This window comes from Myripristis murdjan, chromosome 1, assembly GCF_902150065.1.
Source record: "Myripristis murdjan chromosome 1, fMyrMur1.1, whole genome shotgun sequence".
NCBI classification, from domain to species: Eukaryota; Metazoa; Chordata; class Actinopteri; order Holocentriformes; family Holocentridae; genus Myripristis; species Myripristis murdjan.
The window spans coordinates 22,243,660-22,264,282 of record NC_043980.1 but is presented as its reverse complement, the minus strand read 5'-3'; the positions used below and the strand labels follow the sequence as shown (position 1 = coordinate 22,264,282).

General features: G+C 40.3%; 1 protein-coding gene across 1 annotated transcript; it reads left to right on the top strand.

Annotated features, from left to right (window-relative positions):
- The first annotated feature begins 6,233 nt into the window (after positions 1 to 6,233).
- Positions 6,234 to 16,956, top strand: anxa5b (annexin A5b). The gene is made up of 13 exons (XM_030063923.1): positions 6,234 to 6,385; positions 6,680 to 6,723; positions 9,809 to 9,893; positions 10,296 to 10,390; positions 10,686 to 10,799; positions 12,593 to 12,683; positions 13,391 to 13,470; positions 13,630 to 13,680; positions 14,120 to 14,213; positions 15,326 to 15,421; positions 15,520 to 15,578; positions 16,282 to 16,404; positions 16,526 to 16,956. The coding sequence occupies exons 2-13, from the start codon at positions 6,721 to 6,723 to the stop codon at positions 16,586 to 16,588; spliced, it is 954 nt and encodes a 317-aa protein (XP_029919783.1). The 5' UTR covers positions 6,234 to 6,385; positions 6,680 to 6,720; the 3' UTR covers positions 16,589 to 16,956.
- The last annotated feature ends 3,667 nt before the right edge of the window (positions 16,957 to 20,623 follow it).

The following is a 20,623-nucleotide window of genomic DNA, read 5'->3' as shown; positions in this document are numbered from 1 at the left end:
CAGTACAATATGATATTAGGCTACCCAGTTAGTCACACAGTTATGTTGCTGTCCCAATTTGGTGTCTTAGATAGTGAGAACTAAGCTTAACCCTCCTTATCTTAGGGGTCAGTTTGACCCAATTCAGTGTTTAACATCTCTAAATACACAATTAACATTGTTTTATTTATTTATTTATTTATTTATTTATTTATTTATTGTTTTGTTTTGTTTTGTTTTGTTTTGTTTTTTGCCTCATATAACTTGGCTTTTCCTAATTTAGTGGGGACAAGTGGGTAAAAATAAAATTAACATATATTTTCAATGTCCTGGACACATTTTGTAGCTGTAGGTGTTACTAGGCTTTACACACATTTGCTTTAGCTGGTTTGGATGACACTGAGGAACTATAACATGCCATTTATAATCATCAAAAAAAAAAAATTGACTTGTCTCAAATTTTCTTTAGTGCCCTCACCTAACATCAGCATGCCTGTAGTAGTACCACAACTAGTGATAGTTAATGTGACATTTGGGGGAGAAAAACCTGATTCCCACAAGAACTTAGGTTATGTTTTATGTAAGGGGCTATTTACATAGTCAACAAGACACATAAATTTGGGTAACAATTTTTATTATAATGCTTTTCAGGAGGTTAAGATACTGGAGTTGGTAAATCTGAAGCTAGCACGAGGGTTAAAACCCTCTATATCAGTGTTTCACTGTAAGATGGTTTTATGTTGTTTCGAGTGGATCCCTGGTGCATCATAACAAAAGGAAGTTTTCCGCTTGTTGTGAGCCCATGTAATCATCAGTACTGGCCATGAGGAAGTCAGCCTCTTCTCATGAACCCCGGTCCCAGAATTGTTTGGATCACAAGGCAACAAGGTTTAGGAAGCGCCACTTCAAGGCTATACTTTCTTTGTAGGGGGATCCTGAAAAAAAGAAGTGCTATTATTTTAAGCAGACTGATAAATCAGAATAGAGAGGTTAATTGATTTTATTTCAAAATAGATTACTTTATTCATACATACATGCCCCCCACCCCACCCCCCAACCCCCCCACCTCCTACCCCCCTAAAAAAAAAAATGTAAGAAAAAAGCAGAGCTGAAACAGGTTTCTTGATTAATTCCATCAGTGGCTGTAACTTCCCTGGGCTTTACATTGTTGTTCTGATCGATTTCAGATTTCTTATCCATTAGAAAAGAAAATGCAAAACTGTCAAAGTACAACATATCCAAGTGCTTCAACATTTACTTTGTCTTTACAGTTTTCATGAATTCATATTTTAGCTATTGTAGAAAAGCAAAATCAGCTGCTATGGGAGCTGATCTCTGGGTCTGAACAAAATATTAACCCGTTCACCTTGTTTAACACTGTTTTGCAAATCAATAGCCTCTTGTATATTTCTGTGCTCAAGTCAGGGTTACCAAGTGAGTTTGCCTTCTTGCAAACTGAGGCTTTGGTATAATTTATTTTGGGCTTCACCACCTTGTGTTTCTAGCTCCCTTCTACCTCCTGACAGAGAGATGAAACATTTTGATCCCCACAGGGAAATTGGGCGAATGTTGTGATTTCATATGGATCCTTCCTGAGCTCATCTCCCTGCTGAGGCGTTTATTGGTTCAGATACCTGATGCCCGGGGCACCGCAGACAGCGGTGAGTACACTTTTTCAAAAATTGGAAATTTCATTTTGAAATTTGGTGCAGTGTATGTGGTTTAACTCTGATTCTCTTCCCACATTTCCACCTCAATAAATTTTGCACAAGTGACAAAGGAGGGGTAAACTGCACTGAAGAATACTTGAATACTTAATAATCTGCAAACGGGAGCAAAATTACAAAATCTGTTTTACAGCCAATGCCAAAACCTTAATGTCATGTAAACCTGAGTACAGGAACATCCTGATGTATATTTTAGCCAGTGACAGTGAAGCAAAAAAACAATCAAACAAACCAATAAAATTCCGCATCACACCTATCCTGTCCTCCCTCCTGGTTCACAGTTCAACACAGGTGTGACATAAAGGTGCTTCTAATAACATATAAAACATTACATATGCTTGCATCATCGTATTTATCAAATCTATTTGCACCATATTTGCCACTACACACCTTCTGAATGCAAGATACTTGCTACTTATTAATCTCTGCACTTAAAGGAAGAAGACCTTTTTTCTTACTATGCTGTCAAACAGTTTCCCTGTTCTGTTTAGAGAGGGACACTCTACTGATATCTTTAAATTCAGGCTTAGAGACATTTATTGTCACTATGATTTGTTTAGTCTCAGTTTGGGAGTGGTTCATTCTCTTCTTAGAAAAAACACAAATGTAGTTAGTACTAGTTTAGGTTTCTTCTGATTGGATCATAATTTGTGGGTCCTGTTTAACCAGTCGGTGTTTACCTGTCCATTCATGTTCATGCGTGTTTAAGTTGGAGAAAGGAACTGAGTGTGCCTGCTGTGTGTGTATGGATACAGCTCTTATCGCTGATGCCTTCAGGTTGCGTCAACAGCTGGGGAAAATATCGACATCCTTGCCCTCGGTGGTAGCGGTTGGTCTTGTTGACGTCCCTGCATCAGGTGTCATTCATATTGATGACCTTGACGATGGCAGTGAAAACAGTGACAGAGGAGGTGCTGATGCTCTATGCTAGATCCAGACATTTTACACATACCTTCTTCTTGTGTTTACTATCTAATTCAAGTTCAAGTTCAAGTTTATTTTGAGCCCCAAATCACAGTTTGCAGTCTTAAAGGGATTTTCAGGCCCACAAGTAAACAACAGAGAAAACAGGACCACACCCCCTGACTTAATGACTTCTGAAAGTGGATGTGGTTAATCTTTTGAGCCAGTCATCCTCGAAGGGGCATGATAATGACTGATAAGCACATGCTGCATAAACAGGGCTGTGATTTCCAATCACATAGACATAACGTGATGAGAACCAGTTGGTCATGGATCAAGGCAGGACCAACCACCTTTCCATGCTGATTGGCTGACAGGGTCCAGTCCTATGACAACGGCATTGCAGAAGGTGGGCAGGTTGATCCCTCTCTGAGGCCTTTGCAAGATTTCTTCAGTTTTATTTGAGGTTTTTGTGAAAGTTTTTTTTTTTTTTCCATTTCTGAGGGTGTAATGTTGTGGTGTGTATTTTTCATTTATTATTTCACAATGTCGGTGTGAGGAAGCCTTTTGAGACTGTACCTGTGGTTTGGGGCTGTATAAATAAACTCGTAGAATTAGACTTATTAACGTTTGACGACATTTGATAAAACAATGGTAATTTGATAATGATGATGGTAAACAGAAATACGTTTAAGTGTATAATGTGGAAATTATTTTACTTTAACCTATAAAAATTGAATTAATGCTGTGACGCTGTGAGTTAAGAGGCATCTTTTATTGGTTTTTCAAAGAGTAAAACACAAGGACTACATGATTGCAGACAGTTGCAGGATTCATGCTTTATTTATGCAAGGTGGGACTGGGGAATATTTTGTAATCAGAGGTGAAGACAGAAGACTCCAAGGAGTATTGATCAGACATACCTGCAGGCTGAGTTCAGTGTGAGAAAGCCTCATCAAATGATCGGGAGGGGTGTGTGCAGAGGTGATAGGGAAGGGAGGTCTGTAGCCAGTGGTTTGTGTGTAATGGTATATTTGTGGTTTCATCAAGTCGTACAAGTATATGGGCTGCAGTCCACAGAAAACAGTGGAAGACAAGAGGTGAGAAGAGAACTCTAAGATTCAGCATTTCATCTTTTTGCTTTTCTAAAGAAGAGCAGCAATTAGACAAGGTGTTGCTGGGATATTAAGCTGCACTCTGAAGGTTATAGCAGAATTGTTGCAATAATCAGGAACTTTGCTTTTGCTCCTTTACGTGTTTGACTGTGATGTCAGTTTTTCTTGCCTGCTGAAGCAATTTCTGAACCCCTGGTGAAAACAGAATTTGCCCATGCACGGGCTTCACGGGATGAATGTGGTTACAAGAAGATAAGAGCTGAAAACCAAACATTCACTTGTGGAGAACAGAATCGGGAGATACCTCAAGACAGTGAACTTTCACAATTACATCACCAGCAGATCCACCCACCTAGACGACTTGAAGGAATTTACTCTCCACTGTTAACTTGTATTTACACTAGCAGACACCTTCATGCATGTCCCGTTGCGCTCTGTAGAGGTGTGCGGTGTGCCTCCTCTAGCTGCAGGCTGGGGGTGGAGTGTCGGGGTGTATGTTTGTCTCTTTGTCTTGCTCAGCATGCTACTGTCTTTGTTACTCTGGCTCTTATTGCAAGAGTTACAACGCTACAGACACAGACAATGACCTGTGCCGCACCTGCAAAACAACCACCTTCAAAACTGACGTCGTATTTTCGATTGTGTGTGTGTGTGTGTGTGTGTGTGTGTGTGTGTGTGTGTGTTTTATGGTCTTTCCAACATGTAATTCACCCATGTTTTAATGTAACATTTGAATTTCTTGACTCTGTATTCATCAGTGCTGCTAAAAAATATGATCATGATCAAGGTTTTCCAAAATAGGATTCAGTGACTGTGCAGGATAAGGGTGCATTATTAATGCCAATGGCATTAAGACCATTACTGTGCTAAAGAAATGTGGTGCTATAGGTTGCATGTGCTCCTTCACAGGAGGTGCATACGTGTTTCAACTGTCTTTTACCATGAAGGAAGATGGAGGAATATTTTATATTTGAAAAGAACCAAAGTATAATATAATATTATATTGTACTGTTTACTAAATAATAATTTAAAAAATCCAAAGTGTTTTTAAAATTCATTAAAAAATGAATTGTATCCATACTCAGTATTGGCAACTACTAAATTTCTTAAATGTCTTCCTTGTACTCTATCTGAAAATAATGATACTGTTTACTCCTACTCACTCTGTCACAGTGGATTTGTTTGCATGCGCACTGCAGAATCTGATTAAAGCAATGTATGATCATAGCAATCAATGTATAGAATTAGTCTGATTAAAGTAAGGTTATGATTGGTGTTATGTTTTACAATGAACTTCTTTAGCTCAACCTCATACTGTCATTCATTTTCTTCTGTTTGTACTGTGACCTTGAGCCACATAAGCACTTAAACTATCAGCTTAATTTGATTTTTCTCAGTAACTGTGCTACTGTGCGTATATAAGTGAGGTCACTGATTTGAAAGACAATAGCTTCTGACCTGTGTTCAAAAAATTTTCATGATTTCATGATTTGCTTCCATTCGTTTTATTGTGCATATTCAGTTAAACTAAATGATTACTAGGGGGTACGTACAACAGAATTTGCAAATTATCTATCCAATAGATGTGTGAACTTATAACAGTGCATTCAAACCTTATTGTATTTACCAAAAATCACCACTCATACAGCTGGTTTGTCCTGTTTTCTATCCACATTGTTCAACCACTGCTTGAGAACTGCACTGCCCAAAAATTAAAATGGAGTTGAAAAATTTGCATTACTTTGCATTGTTTTTAATCTGTCGGCGTGTTAACTGTTATCTTTTTCAAAGGCTGTAGTCCACTCTGACGTTAAGACAGCTAAAAGGCTTAAGGTCGTAACCCCCAAACATCAAATGTTAGTAATCCCCAAAGAGACAATTCATTTAAAAACTATATGACCTTCTGTCACGTTTAACATATACAGGACAGAAATAAAACTGTTGAAACTGTCAGAGGGGAGATAGCTGAGAGAAAGAAACCACAATCATGACCCTTGGCCCCTAATTGTTGCCAGGGTGTGTATACTTCCTCTATGCACCCTCCCAACTTGATTCCCCTTACCTGAGCCAGAGCTACATTACACACACACACACACACACACACACACACACACACACACACACACACACACACTTGTATTTATTAATATGTGAGTAGATTATTACCCTTACACTGCTGGCAATGGCAATGAGTGATTTTTTTTTTCTTTTAACTTTGCTTGTCTTTTTTTCTTAGTTTTGTAACATTTACTGCTTTTATGGAACTTAAACTTTAGAAAGGCTACCTCTCCAGAGCTCAGGCACATACCTAAACAGTAACATCAGAGATAGTTCATATTCAGGCCACACCTCTGTAGGCTTTGGTAAACACACTAATTGTCATCATTTATGCTCTCAGCGCGCTAACTTTTCAGCAGCTCCACCTCATATGGAGCTGCACTTGGACATCATTGGTTTGAGGAAAAAATAAAACAGAAAAACCACATTTCCCAGACTGCCTCCTGAGCAGCGCCATGCGCGCCGGGGTGTGGTCCGCCCTCACGCTCACGCGCGCGGCGGAGAGTTTTTCCGAGTGGGTTTCTGCCCTGTCCGTCCTTTTCTCTTTCTCTCTCCGTCCTGACTCTCTCCTCCTGGAGCTTCAGCCGACTCTCTTACTTCACGGTAAGTTCTTCTCGGCACTCCCCGTCGCACTGGCGGATCACAGCTGGACCGTGTTAATTCAAACCCCGGCAGCCAGGTGACGGGACGGGGTCTAGGCTACCTGAGGAGGTACAGGAGCCAGGTCCGGCCAGACAGGACAGGACAGCCTGTAGTCCGGGAGACACAATAGAAAGAGTCAGGCATAGTGAACGGGCGTAAAAATAATCAAGAGAAAGTCTTAGGAGAAGCTGTAAAGGATTTTGTATGTGCGGATCTCAGCTTTGCATAATAACTTTTGCTTTATCTTTCTTCCAGACACATTCTTCCCCGGTGAATAAACCTCAAAGACTGTCAAAATGGTAAGTACTTTCACAACGTTTTCAAATGCCTTACGCAATAGGCTAAACAGACTTTAAATGTTGACCAGATGAGAAACTTTAACAAGTCATAAAACTTGGTGAAAATAATTATAGTTATAATAATAATAATAATTCCATCTTTAAATCCGTTATTTATGCAAATTCTTGACTGGCATTGGGTTTAAGCCCCTGAAATCTGGTCCAAGACAACGCCCACTTTGCTTCATATTAAATAGTAGTTAGATTTCATTTTAGGGAGGAGTTTGGAAAATGTGAATGTTCAGTCATTTGTGGCTGGCTTAAGACAAATCAGCTGTCAGTCTGCATTAAATTTTATGTAATTTCTCTGCTCAGCCAGGCAGCCCAGCATACAGCGAGATACTGGTCAGACAGCCACTTATATCCAGCTGAAAACATTACTAGGTGTACAATACAGTGTGTTGTAACTTAGCCAGACCTGAGAGAACGAGCCTTCTGATCGATGATTCTGCTTATGAAAATGAAAACTTTCCAGTTTATACAGCAGTGTGTGTGCAGCTGCAAAGAGGCTGCATTTGGGGAAGTTAGGGAGTTTAGTGTATGACTCATGTGGGCTTTATTCCATTTGGGTGGGTCTCTCTCTCTCTCTCTCTCTCTCTCTCTCTCTCTCTCTCTCTCGCTCTCCCTCTTTCTGTGTGTAATACACACACACACTGTTCCCTCCGCCCCATTTCTATGTCTGCTAGTTTGCATGTTGAGTTGGAGGCATCCTCCCTCTTTTAAAGGGGAATCAGCTCTGCTTCCATTCCAGTCCCCAAAAAAACAGGGTGGAGTTATCATCACAGAAAATGCGATTACATTTATTATAATGATGACTTGAAAATAATGTTTCCTAAATTCTAGAATTGTTAAATCTTGCATTGGGTGCTGCTTTCTCTGTGGTAAACACAGAAGTGTTTAGTCTGGGTGTATAAACTCTGCTATTACCTGCTGAGTCATCAGAATCACTCCGTTTTTACACATCTTGATTGGATAAAAGTCTCACTAGGCCTGAATAATCTGTAATAGTCTCACACACAGATCCACATCCAGGAGCAATATTACTAACACAAGTGTTTATTATGCTTGTAAGCATTATATTGTGGTTACATTCTCAGGAACTGCTATCAGACAGTGTGGAGGGCAACTTCCCTTATTTTTTGCTTGAAGAGGAAGTATGGCTTCATGGATTGTAGAGGGGCACCATGACAACAAGAGCTCATAAATGTGGGAGGGGAGTGATAAGACCAACGGACTCCTCAGTGTGCTCATAAAGCACAGATACCAAGCTGTTATACTGTTTACCTACGATGGGTTTACAGATAGTTCTCCATCACAAGCCCCCAGCCTCCTGTCAAGTCTGAACTCGCCTCCTGAGACAAAATGCTCGCCACAGGAGCTCAACTGTTTTGCAGTCGCTCCGGTCTAACATTCCAGAGGAAATGTTTCGCATAATTTTGTGTTATTCACTCATTCCCGGTCATTAAGCTCTTCTAAATATCTCCTTGTTCAGCTGTTTGTCCCAGGAGCCATCTGCAAGCTTGATTAGATCTTCGTTAAGCTCGTGTCGCTGAGTGTGTGTGGTGTGCTGTGACTGTTTATGAGGAATTAGAGAGGACAGCAGAGCACATGGACATCTTGGCATTCCTCGCTGTAGGCGGACAGAATCCCGGTTGTTATAGCGACTTGAGTTTTTCCAAATGTTTAGGGTCAGACTTCCAGAAACATTCCCGTGGTTTTGCTCCGTAAACATCACTCCCCTCAAATGAAACGCCATCACTTTTGTGTGAGTGAGTGTTTGGATTGAGTGCAGCATTGTCACACCAAGAGGCAGATTTAGTGCAAAACAATGTTGCATTTTATTTCTTCAAGCTTTATCCCTCTTGTATCATCTTCTGTAATGAGAGGAGCTGACTCATGCACATGTAAAATAATGTTGTGATCTGTTCATGGAGTGAGTGTAGGGATGAAATAAGTGTGCCTTCAAGCTCGTGTGTGTCTGTGCACCTCTGCACATCTGTATTTGTTATGTGCAGCTCTGCTCTCTGCCTGCAAGCAATTAGGTTGTGCTGAGAGGGTTTTCAAAGGGTGCAGAGTTTTGGTAAGAGTGAGCACATAAGGCGCCTGAGAAATTGTTATGTAACACGTGGTTTCAGATATGAATTTAGGGACTGATTATCTTCATCATGTTATTTACTGAAACTCTTAACATAACATATATAACATATATAAAAACACCACTGAGAGTATTTTTATTCTTTAAGAGGCCATTCACGTACACTGGAATGCAGAATGAACAGTGATACGATTGTGATTGTAAATTTGTGTGTGACTTGCTGGTTCATGAAAATGGTAACAATGCAGACTCACCTCTAAATTAAGTCCATATTCAGTGTAATTATATCACCGTTGATGGCACATGGTATGCATTCCAGTCTTACTGAATGCAGCTTTAAATTTAATTCAATACAACACTACATCATTGTCCATTATAGTGGAAATTTGTCTTTGGCCAGAGCAAACATCAAACATTGAAACATTTAAAACACCAACAACAGTAATGGCATCAAAAACATGTAGCTGATAAAATTTATGGCAGCATATCTATCTTAAACCAAAACAAGAAAGAAATGTACAGTTATGAGTTCTTGCCCTGAACTTTTTTTTAATCATGTTTAATTCTACATGCTTTGTCCTGATGCCCAAATGTTTTTTTCCCTGATGCACCCACTTGTTTTTGGACAATAAAGTTATAGCTACAATAAAAATTTGTCGCAGATCCTACAGTAACTCCATCATAGAGAGTGTATCTTTCCTGTGGTAAACTGGAGTTTCATCTAATTTCATGGCAATGTCCTGTCCTCTATGGTACCATTGGATACAGCAGCCAAGGTTATCATGATTAAATTTGTGCTGCCTTATATGTGCAGGATAAATAGTTAAATGTGCTTGAATGTTTACAGGCAGTTATTCATGATCCTTGACATCCAAATCAAGCATAGTTTTTCAGTTTTAATGTATAACTAAAGGACATTGACACCATAATAACCATTTTTCCATCTTACAGGCAAGCAGAGGAACTGTGAAAGCTAGTGGAAACTTCAACGCTAATGAGGATGCTGAGACCCTGTACAAGGCCATGAAAGGCCTGGGTAAGTGTGTGTGTGTGTTTTGAAGTGTGACTATTGTCAGTACAGAGTAATTTGATGCTGACAAGGTGCTTTGCCTGTCACTCAGTAATATTCCAACGAGCCAATGAGAGACCGTTATTTGGGAGCTCCTCTCTCAACAATATACACCCGTGCTCTCTGTGGGGAGATCCACCCAGACAGTCATGACTCATACATGAAGAGAAGGGATGAAATTTCAGACTTGTTACTGTGAGCAAACACATAGTCTGACCTTGATCAGTTTTACAATTCTGTGGGTGATATATTGTAAGTGGAGAAGCTGCTTTGGCTCGTGCTTGTTGTTTAAACTTGGTATGTCTCCTGAGAACAGTTGTAAACAAACCTTAAGGCTTGGTTGAGTAACTATGGTGGTTGTTGCCATAGGGACGGATGAGGATGCTATTTTGCAGCTGTTGACGTCTCGCAGCAACACCCAGAGGCAGCAGATCAAGGCTGCTTACAAGACCCTGCATGGAAAGGTTGGCCTGACACATAAGCCACATGACCACACATAACACCAGACCCCCACCCTTTACCAGGTCAAACTCAAACTAAATGTACAGCAGACGCACAGTCACAGTTTGATTGTGATCAATAATATGAAAACAGAGCAACCATGGCAAATCTGCAGATTGAGCATGACCCTAAACAACAGCAAAACAACCATAAAATCCAGAACTGCATGGGTAGATGGGATGTCAGTGCAACGCAATGACAAAACACCTCAGTGTCGGCGCTGCAGCAGAACTAATGAAAACTGTGTGTCTCTCTCAGGATCTGGTGAGCGACCTGAAGGGAGAGCTGGGTGGCAAATTTGAGACGCTCATCGTGGGTCTGATGACCGCTCCCCTCGCCTATGATGTGACATCACTTCGTAACGCCATCAAGGTAGGTGCTGCAAGTCATATATGTGACCGATAGACTTACAGACAGAGGATCGATCGACAGACATGTTAGCAGTCAGGAAAATGACTGAGTGGAAATTACAATGTTAGGGGTGACTGAGTATGGTTGTCACAGTGCTCATATTTCTTGCATTGGAGGGCACTGTGACTAAATTACACCATAGTCAGTGAGTCTCAAGTAAGAATTTTTTCTCAGCTCAAGTAAGGCTGTATTTTGAAGGTAAATATTTGTTTGAATGTTACACTGCACATTAGTTAGCCAGAGGAATGTTTGCCTTAAAGTTTGGTCGGCACACTTTGGGAGGGGTTGGTTGTCACATGCAACATGCTACCAGGGAATCTGCTTAGGGCTGTGTGTCAGGTGAAGACTGAGGATAACAGCATACAAAGTGCCTCAAAACAATTTGATATAAGTTTAAAGAACAAATAGAGTCACAACCAATTCCAGCTGGCTGTGTAGCCAAAAGGAGAATATTTCGCAATGTGCAAGAGCAGAAACTGGAAGAGGACGTCATTACAGCAGCTGATGCCAGAAGAAGTGTGTGCAAACTGGCATATCAGCTGTGCAGTCAGTCTTAACTTTTGGTGGTGTGGTGGTTATTATCACATTATCAGTCCTCAGAATTTTTAAGAATTTGGTGTCTCAAACTGAAAAAAAAAAAACAAACAAAAAAAAAATTAAGAGTGCACACAGTAGAGTACAGAAGTCCACCAGGCTTGTCTGGGGGCATGTGGGTGGTGAACAGGAACTGCAGGGCAGGCTGTGTGTCCTTTGTGTGTGCATGAGTAGTGGAATGCAGGGGAGACAATATGCAGAATGTGTTATCACACCACCATAACTGATAAGTTAACCAATAAAGGCATTTCAGCAGCTGGACAACATAACTAAATGTTTTCAAATGACCGCAATGCTATAATTAGTTTGTTTGAGTGAATACAAGGCACAGTTGTTTACCTTGGCATGCACATCTGGACAGGAACAATTCCAAAAGACCAGTGATGTAAAATGTCAGTTTCAAAGTGAAAATGCCAGCAAAGGAAACTACCAACTAACGTGCCCTGGCATTTATGGTAACTTTTTAATCACTGGCAAGAAGACATGATTGTAACCATGTTTGAATCTGTGGCGTAATGTGGTTTTATTGTTTTATTGTGTTATGTGTGGCTGTTCTATGTGCTGCTATGGCATCACAATTTCCCTGTGGGATTAATAAAGTTTATATGTATCTATCTATCTAAGAAGAAATGATTGGTTGTCCCTAATAATAATAATAAAAAACAAGATTCCAAACTGAAGCAGTTGCTGATCACTGGTTAAGAGGAGCAAGGAGTTAGCAATTCATTGCAGTATTAAACAGGTTTTGCATAACTGCAAGAATACAGTCATAACTGTGCACAAATAATATTAGGCTGATCAGCTCAGTAGCATGCCAGATTAGCTGTGGACAGATAGACAGACAGATACACACAACTTAACACATTATCCTCTCCAGGCTGCTGCCTGGCGGAGGTAAAAGCATGTTTAAAAAAACATTTTTTAGTGAAAACACATTGAAAAACAGGGACTACTAAACCCCCATCCTGTGCCAAGAAATGCTGAAATGGAGCTGTGTGTCAGAGTGCCTTTAGCAGTTAGTCATGTTTTACTCACTGAAGTTATGAGAATAAAAGTGTTTGACTTTTACCCTAGACTTGACGTTTTCAGTCAAATGACCCTTTTATGATGGCATGACAGTGAGTAACAGACACAACTGATGTTTCGCCTTTGGCCTGCAGGGGGCGGGGACGGATGAGAAGGTGCTGGTGGAGATTCTGGCCTCCAGAACAGCTCAGCAGGTCAAGGACATCGTTGCTGCTTACAGAGAGGGTAACACACTGGCACACACACACTTCTGCTTCACTCATGTTATGTTCTAGGATTTCAATAAAAAGTAAAAGTTATTTATTAAATGGGTGAATAATTGTGATTTATTATTATATATTCATCAAGATACTGTCAGGCTAAAAGAGTCCACAGGCTTTTCTGAAGGTCTTTTTTATCTCATCCTCATTCCACCCAGTACAGATCACACACAAACAGCTCAACATTTGCATACTATCAATCATTAAAGCAGGATGTTAGTACAAATGCAGCCTTTGTTATCAATGCATTGATCCAGGGGATTGTGTTCTTCTGCCTCTTTCTATTGAGTGTGTGACATCTTGCTCGATATCATGTGATACAGTTACAACAGGGTCACAAGTTTCTGTTTGATGTTGCCAAAGTTGGAAAGACTGAGTGAGAGCTTTCCAGAAGTAATGATTAGTCAGCCAGACACCCACAGGTTTTAAGCAAAGGACTAATGATGTGAGGTTTATTCCTGATGGCTGCTTCATTTTGTGTTGGACAGAACTGATATAATTTTCATGTAAAATGTATGCAGCAAAAGCTGAAGTAATGGACAGATATTTTTTCCCCATTCAAACCAGACTGTGTAAATTTGCAAATCAACTGTGAAACATTTTCCCACACAGAGTAAGGCTAAAAGAGAGAGGCGGGGAATTGCTAACAGATGATATCTATGTGTCTCTCAGAGTATGATGATAGCCTTGAGGAAGACATAGCCGGGGACACTTCAGGTCACTTCAAGAGACTGCTGGTTATTCTACTTCAGGTGAATCTCCTTTCCTTTCCTTTCCTTTCCTTTCCTTTCCTTTCCTTTCCTTTCCTTTCCTTTCCTTTCCTTTCCTTTCCCTTCCTTTCCTTTCCTTTCGTCTCGTCTCGTCTCGTCTCGTCTCGTCTCCTCTAACATCAGTCTCCTTTCTCTCCTTAGGCCAGCAGGCAGCAGGGAGTCCAGCAGGGAAACATCGAGAGTGATGCTCAGGTGAGTTCCTTGTATAGTGTGATCTGGTCACAGTTGATCACTTGAGAGAATCAGTTAATATTTTACTCTTTGCTGTCAATGGTGTCTTTGTCTGCTGGTGGGTGTCACCTTATCACATGTTTGCTGATGGGATTAAAATATCACTAAATACTACTATTCTTGGGGCCAGATGGGTTAGGCTTGTGTATGGTGTGCGTGTGTGCGTGTGTGTGTGTGTGTGTGTGTGTTTTGGAGGTGGGAATGGCTATCTCTGTGGCTGATCTGTAGTGAAGATATGGTACCCTCTAGTGAGTCTGGGTTGTTGTCTTTGTTAGGTTGCTGTGAGCGTATCAGCTTGAAGGAAACTGCTCCTGTGATGTGGAAGCTGAACCGAATCAAGTATAAATCTGACGTATAAACTTATAGTAAAATCTAATGAAAGTACTTATTGTGATTACAGGCCCTGTTCAAAGCTGGAGAGCAGAAGTTCGGCACTGACGAACAGCAGTTTATCACCATCTTGGGCAACAGGAGCGCAGAGCATCTGAGGAAAGGTGTGTGTGTGTGTGTGTGTGTGTGTGTGTGTGTGTGTGTGTGTGTGTGGCTGGGGTCATGCAGGGGAAATGAAAGGTCACCAGTAGATGTCAAACAGAAGTGGTATTCATCATCTGAAAGATGGGAGATTAATCTGAGTGTGAGTGAGTGAGTGAAACCTGAGTGAGTCAGATTTTTCCATTGATAAATCTGTGATAAATATTGTGTTTTGTTTAGGCGCCTATTTATTTTTTAAAATTTATTTGGAGTCTATAAGGGGTAGAACATTATGATAGGCGCATATGATAGCCATTTCCATCCTAAGTTATGTGTCATAAGTTGTTGTTGCAATGTTTGGCTTGATAATGTTTGTTACACAGATTTGATGCAAAATTCAACTGTTTTTGACCTCTTGAGAATTGGTAATAATTCCTCCAGAATACCACATTAGGACACAAAGACTTTGAGGAATACTATAGAAAATTTAAAAAATTCTTTTATTGTCAAAAACTTTTGACAGATTTCTGTAAGAATTGCATTTTTCAATGATGAAAGCCAGCAGTCTGTCTGGAGATTACTCCCAAACTCCCACTTATTGTCAATATACCTGGAACACCATACATCCTCTGAAAGCCCTTGATCTGTAGTTTGTGGTTGTAAAGTTTCATGAAGCTGTGATTATTCAGGGGTCACCACAAGTAGTTTTAAACAATGTTGTTAAGTTTCAAAAATGGCCTCACTACAATGACATGGCTACTATGGGAGTACATCATCACACATGAATGAAACTGGTCTCACTGAATTTTCAGCTCTCCAGTCAAACCCAATTTATGCAACTCCAAGCCTGTTTAGGCCCCAGTATGCTCAAATATACCGTTTTAAAATATGCAAAAATAACACATTTGTACTGCATTCAAACAGCTGCATGGTTTCTGGCCCGAACTGAATGGGATTAGCATAAGGTGGGCATGTCTGTCCTGATATCTTGAGGTCAGAGGTCAAGGGACCCCTTCGATTCCTTAGGTTGTTTCATATGACACTCTAGCTTTAAAAGTGGCCCGAGTATTTGTTTGTTATGATGTTACTGTTTGGAACCCATAGTAACCAGACTAATACTGAATTTGTGTTTCAGTGTTTGATGCCTACATGAAGCTGTCAGGCTATGAGATTGAGGAGAGCATTCAGAGGGAGACATCTGGGAGCCTGAGAGACCTGCTCCTCGCCGTGGGTACGAAACACAAAACACACACACGCATTGTAATCTGTTTGAACAGTACCTGCTTTGATTCACTCTTGATCATGTGTTTGCTCTTTTTTCTCCTAAAGTGAAGTGTGCCAGGAGCGTTCCAGCCTATTTTGCCGAGACCCTGTATTATTCTATGAAGGTAAGGCAAAGTCAGACTAACCCTAACCCAAACTGACGCAAAGTTGTTAAGTGAAAGGGCTAATCCAGATTAAACTATTCTCAGTTTAACATATTTTTTAAAATAATATCTCACTCTGAAATCAGTTGTAATTTTGTGATTGGTGCTTTCATCGGTCCAATTTGTAAATAATCTGCAAATGCACTCAGATCTAAGAAACTTCACCACATTGACTGATCAGATATGCACCAGGAATGGAGAGGGGAAATGAAGGTGGATCATGTAGCACAGATGGTCATAATGAATGATTAAATTGAATAATTGTAGATGTATTTGGGTTTACCTTTGATTATGATTGTGAAACACCATCTACTGTGGTGCTTTGACCACAGTGCCATTGTCTTCAAGATGCATATTCAGTTCAGTCAGTCACTGGACAGATATTTCTCTGCATCTGGATGCTGTCAAAGTCAAAATCAAGATTTACAGTGCTGAGAAAATCATTTTCCATAAACGATGTCTGTTTTGAGTGAGTACTATAGTTAGTATAAAGAAAAATTCTGCTTTTGGGTCTGACATACCAGACTGACACCTTAATATATTTCAGCTAGAGAGGGAAACTCAAAATACTTGCGCTTGTTTGTAAATGTTTGAATGAATTCTGTTGCGGACATAAATTCACTGTAGACATTTGTTTGTGTTTTGATGTTTGTGTTTGCTGCAGGGCGCGGGGACTGATGACCAGACCCTGATCAGGGTGATGGTGACTCGTAGCGAGGTGGACATGTTGGACATCCGATCTGAGTTCAGGAAAATATCTCCTAAATCCCTCCACGCCATGATTATGGTACGCCCCTGCAAATAATACACTGCACTACACGCAGGCATACACATACACAGGTTCCACTCTATCTATCAAGTCCTTTTCTGTTTGTGATGCCTGGCGTGTGTGTTTGTGTCTGTTGCAGGGAGACACTGGTGGTGACTACCGTAAGGCCTTACTTCTGCTTTGTGGTGGGGATGATGCGTAACCATGGAAACAACCATGATAGGAACTACACCTGAAGTGCCTCCTCTTTAATTGGGCCCTTGGGCTGTCAGACACTCACTGAGACATAAAGCACAAAAAACAACTTTGTGCATCACAACAAAAACTGTCTTGTGGGTGACGGTTTAAAGTCCCTTTAAAGTTTTATTCCAAATTAATTGTTTGAAAGGTAGCTAACATTGTGTTGAAGTTCACATTAATGCGGCTTTTGGTCCACTAATATTTTCAATATGACTAATGTTATATCATGCATTTGTATCACCAAAATATCTGAATGCGATTGTGTTTATATGCACTTTGTATGGCAAAACAAATATATGCAATAATAAATGTTTCAGTTGATGAAGTAAACGGTGATTCTGTATTTTAAGTCCACATCATTGAGTTGTGCTAGAGGTGCACTGCCTGGCCTTAGGCACTAGAGGGAGCCAGAGCAGCCTTAGTGGGGCCGAGATGAATCAGATCAGCCCTGAAACATGTGAGATACAGTACAGGCCAAAAGTTTGGACACACCTTCTCATTCAATGCGTTTTCTTTATTTTCATGACTATTTACATTGTAGATTCTCACTGAAGGAATCAAAACTATGAATGAACACATGTGGAGTTATGTACTTAACAAAAAAAGGTGAAATAACTGAAAACATGGTTTATATTCTAGTTTCTTCAAAATAGCCACCCTTTGCTCTGATTACTGCTTTGCACACTCTTGGCATTCTCTCCATGAGCTTCAAGAGGTAGTCACCTGAAATGGTTTTCCAACAGTCTTGAAGGAGTTCCCAGAGGTGTTTAGCACTTGTTGCACCCTTTGCCTTCACTCTGCGGTCCAGCTCACCCCAAACCATCTCGATTGGGTTCAGGTCCGGTGACTGTGGAGGCCAGGTCATCTGCCGCAGCACTCCATCACTCTCCCTCTTGGTCAAATAGCCCTTTCACAGCCTGGAGGTGTGTTTGGGGTCACTGTCCTGTTGAAAAATAAATGATCGTCCAACTAAACGCAAATCGGATGGGATGGCATGTCGCTGCAGGATGCTGTGGTAGCCATGCTGGTTCAGTGTGCCTTCAGTTTTGAATAAATCCCCAACAGTGTCACCAGCAAAACACCCCCACACCATCACACCTCATCCTCCATGCTTCACAGCGGGAACCAGGCATGTGGAATCCATCTGTTCACCTTTTCTGCATCTCACAAAGACACGGCGGTTGGAACCAAAGATCTCAAATTTGGACTCATCAGACCAAAGCACAGATTTCCACTGGTCTAATGTCCATTCCTTGTGTTTCTTGGCCCAAACAAATCTCTTCTGCTTGTTGCCTCTCCTTAGCAGTGGTTTCCTAGCAGCTATTTGACCATGAAGGCCTGATTCACGCAGTCTCCTCTTAACAGTTGTTCTAGAGATGGGTCTGCTGCTAGAACTCTGTGTGGCATTTATCTGGTCTCTGATCTGAGCTGCTGTTAACTTGCGATTTCTGAGGCTGGTGACTCGGATGAACTTGTCCTCAGAAGCAGAGGTGACTCTTGGTCTTCCTTTCCTGGGTCGGTCCTCATGTGTGCCAGTTTCGTTGTAGCGCTTGATAGTTTTTGCGACTCCACTTGGGGGCACATTTAAAATTTTTGCAATTTTCCGGACTGACTGACCTTCATTTCTTAAAGTAATGATGGCCACTTGTTTTTCTTTAGTTAGCTGATTGGTTCTTGCCATAATATTAATTTTAACAGTTGTCCAATAGGGCTGTGTAGTAACCTGACTTCTGCACAACACAACTGATGGTCCCAACCCCGTTGATAAAGCAAGAAATTCCACTAATTAACCCTGATAAGGCACACCTGTGAAGTGAAAACCATTTCAGGTGACTACCTCTTGAAGCTCATTGAGAGAATGCCAAGAGTGTGCAAAGCAGTAATCAGAGCAAAGGGTGGCTATTTTGAAGAAACTAGAATATAAAACATGTTTTCAGTTATTTCACCTTTTTTTGTTAAGTACATAACTCCACATGTGTTCATTCATAGTTTTGATTCCTTCAGTGAGAATCTACAATGTAAATAGTCATGAAAATAAAGAAAACACATTGAATGAGAAGGTGTGTCCAAACTTTTGGCCTGTAGGGGAGAGTGGGGTAATTTGTGCCAAGGGGCAAGTAGTGCCACCCCTGTTATCTAGAAAACCATAGAAGAAGTTGGTCATGTGACCACATATTTTTGAAGAGGCATCCATTTCACTCATCCTGCAAAGAAGGGAGACACATGGCTTGAGAAGTAAGCACATTTAATTTTAAAAAACATTTTTTTGCCTTCCAAAGTAAAATTTCCATGATCAAGGTTTTTTGATTGCTGTGTTTGAACAATTATAGAAAACTTTGAAAAAAGTTCACACAGGTTTGAGTACTTTAATAAGCTACACCATGAGTCTATACAGTTAGCATGATGTTAGCTCAAAACAGCTGGGGGAGGCATTTTTTTCAAAATGGTGGGCTTGGGCTAATTTGTGCCAAAGGGCCTTGGGGTAATTTGTGCCAGTGGAATAACTTGTGATTATATAATATATACTTTATACTTTATATACTTTATTGTATTTTATTGCTATTGTACATTGTCTTCTTACCTTTGATCATTAAAACTATTCAGATTCAGATGAAGATGATCTTCAGGTGCTCATTTTGGAATTTTTATTTTGTTCTGGGGATGTGTTCAAGTGGCGCTAGGCCTTGTTATAGAAAGGTGGCCTGTGATCTTGTTAAAATAATAAATAAATGTTAAATAAATAATTTTGTATTGAATTTGTTTTGCTTTTATATAGCATTATCATTTGTGAGATTAAAATGATCTGTTTTACTTCAATTATCAATGGCACAATTTACCCCAGTGTATTCTCTGTAATGGCACAATTTACCCCGCACCGGGGGCAAGTTGTGCCACAAAAACACTTTTTTTTTTGAAAGCTATATTTCTCAAACTGTTTATATAAGATCCAAAGTGATTGTTCCCAGGGATGCACAACATCTTACACTATATGTGCATATTTTAGTTGGAGGCATTACTGTAATCCCCTTGCTTTAAAGGCACTTTAAGTAAAAATTGGCACTACTTACCCCACTCTCCCCTACTGTACATCGAGCTGCAGGCCCAGAGAACCACTACAGTCACAAATAGTTTTACACTGAGATGAAAGTGGCTCTGAGGCCAGAAATTCAATCCAAGTGTTTACCTGGACCTGCTGTCCAAATAATATGCTGGCTTCATTTCAAATAAATTCCAAACTTGAACAAATAACCATAAATAAAACTTAACTATCTGTGATTGGTCTAGAACTGGATTTGGTGGTCTCCATGGTTGTAGCAGGATGATACTGAAACATAAGGCCTTAACGGCACAGGTATCATCAGTGCTTGAATGTTTGTGCTTATGATCTCAGATCTCAGTGGTAGCTTTTCACACAAAACTTTCCCATGAAATCTGAAAAAATGAGCATTTTCATACACACTAACCCTAACCCTAATAAACATAAGAATTTTAACAATAGAGGGTTATCATTAAACTGGCCTAAAGCTTGTGAAATACAGTATGTGAGGTGTGACGTGGATCTCCACAAGGGGGCGCCAGACAGTTTCAGAAGAGGCTCGGAGACTGAGGATGAAGAAGATGCCTATAAAGAACTTTGTTAGTTAGCAAAAGGAGATCTTGTAGAATGGTCTAAATATGTGGTATTTGGTTAAAGAGCTCATTCTGGTAAATGTTAGGCAACTGTTTTCCTACTTTCCCAGAATCAGACAAACTAATAGATACATTTGAAGTCAGCCAATTTTATATGTTTGTATACAGTTTGAAGTTGCACTGAACAGCAATATTAAGCTGGCTTAGCTCACCTGTGTCTTTTTCTAAGCTTGGCCTAAGGGGAGGCCCACAATCTCAGACTTTGAAGCCCCTGTTCTAGACACTGACCCTTACTGTATGTGCTGGTTTAGAGTATTTGCCAACTACAGCCTTTAGATCACAAGATTTAGATTTTACATTTTAATTA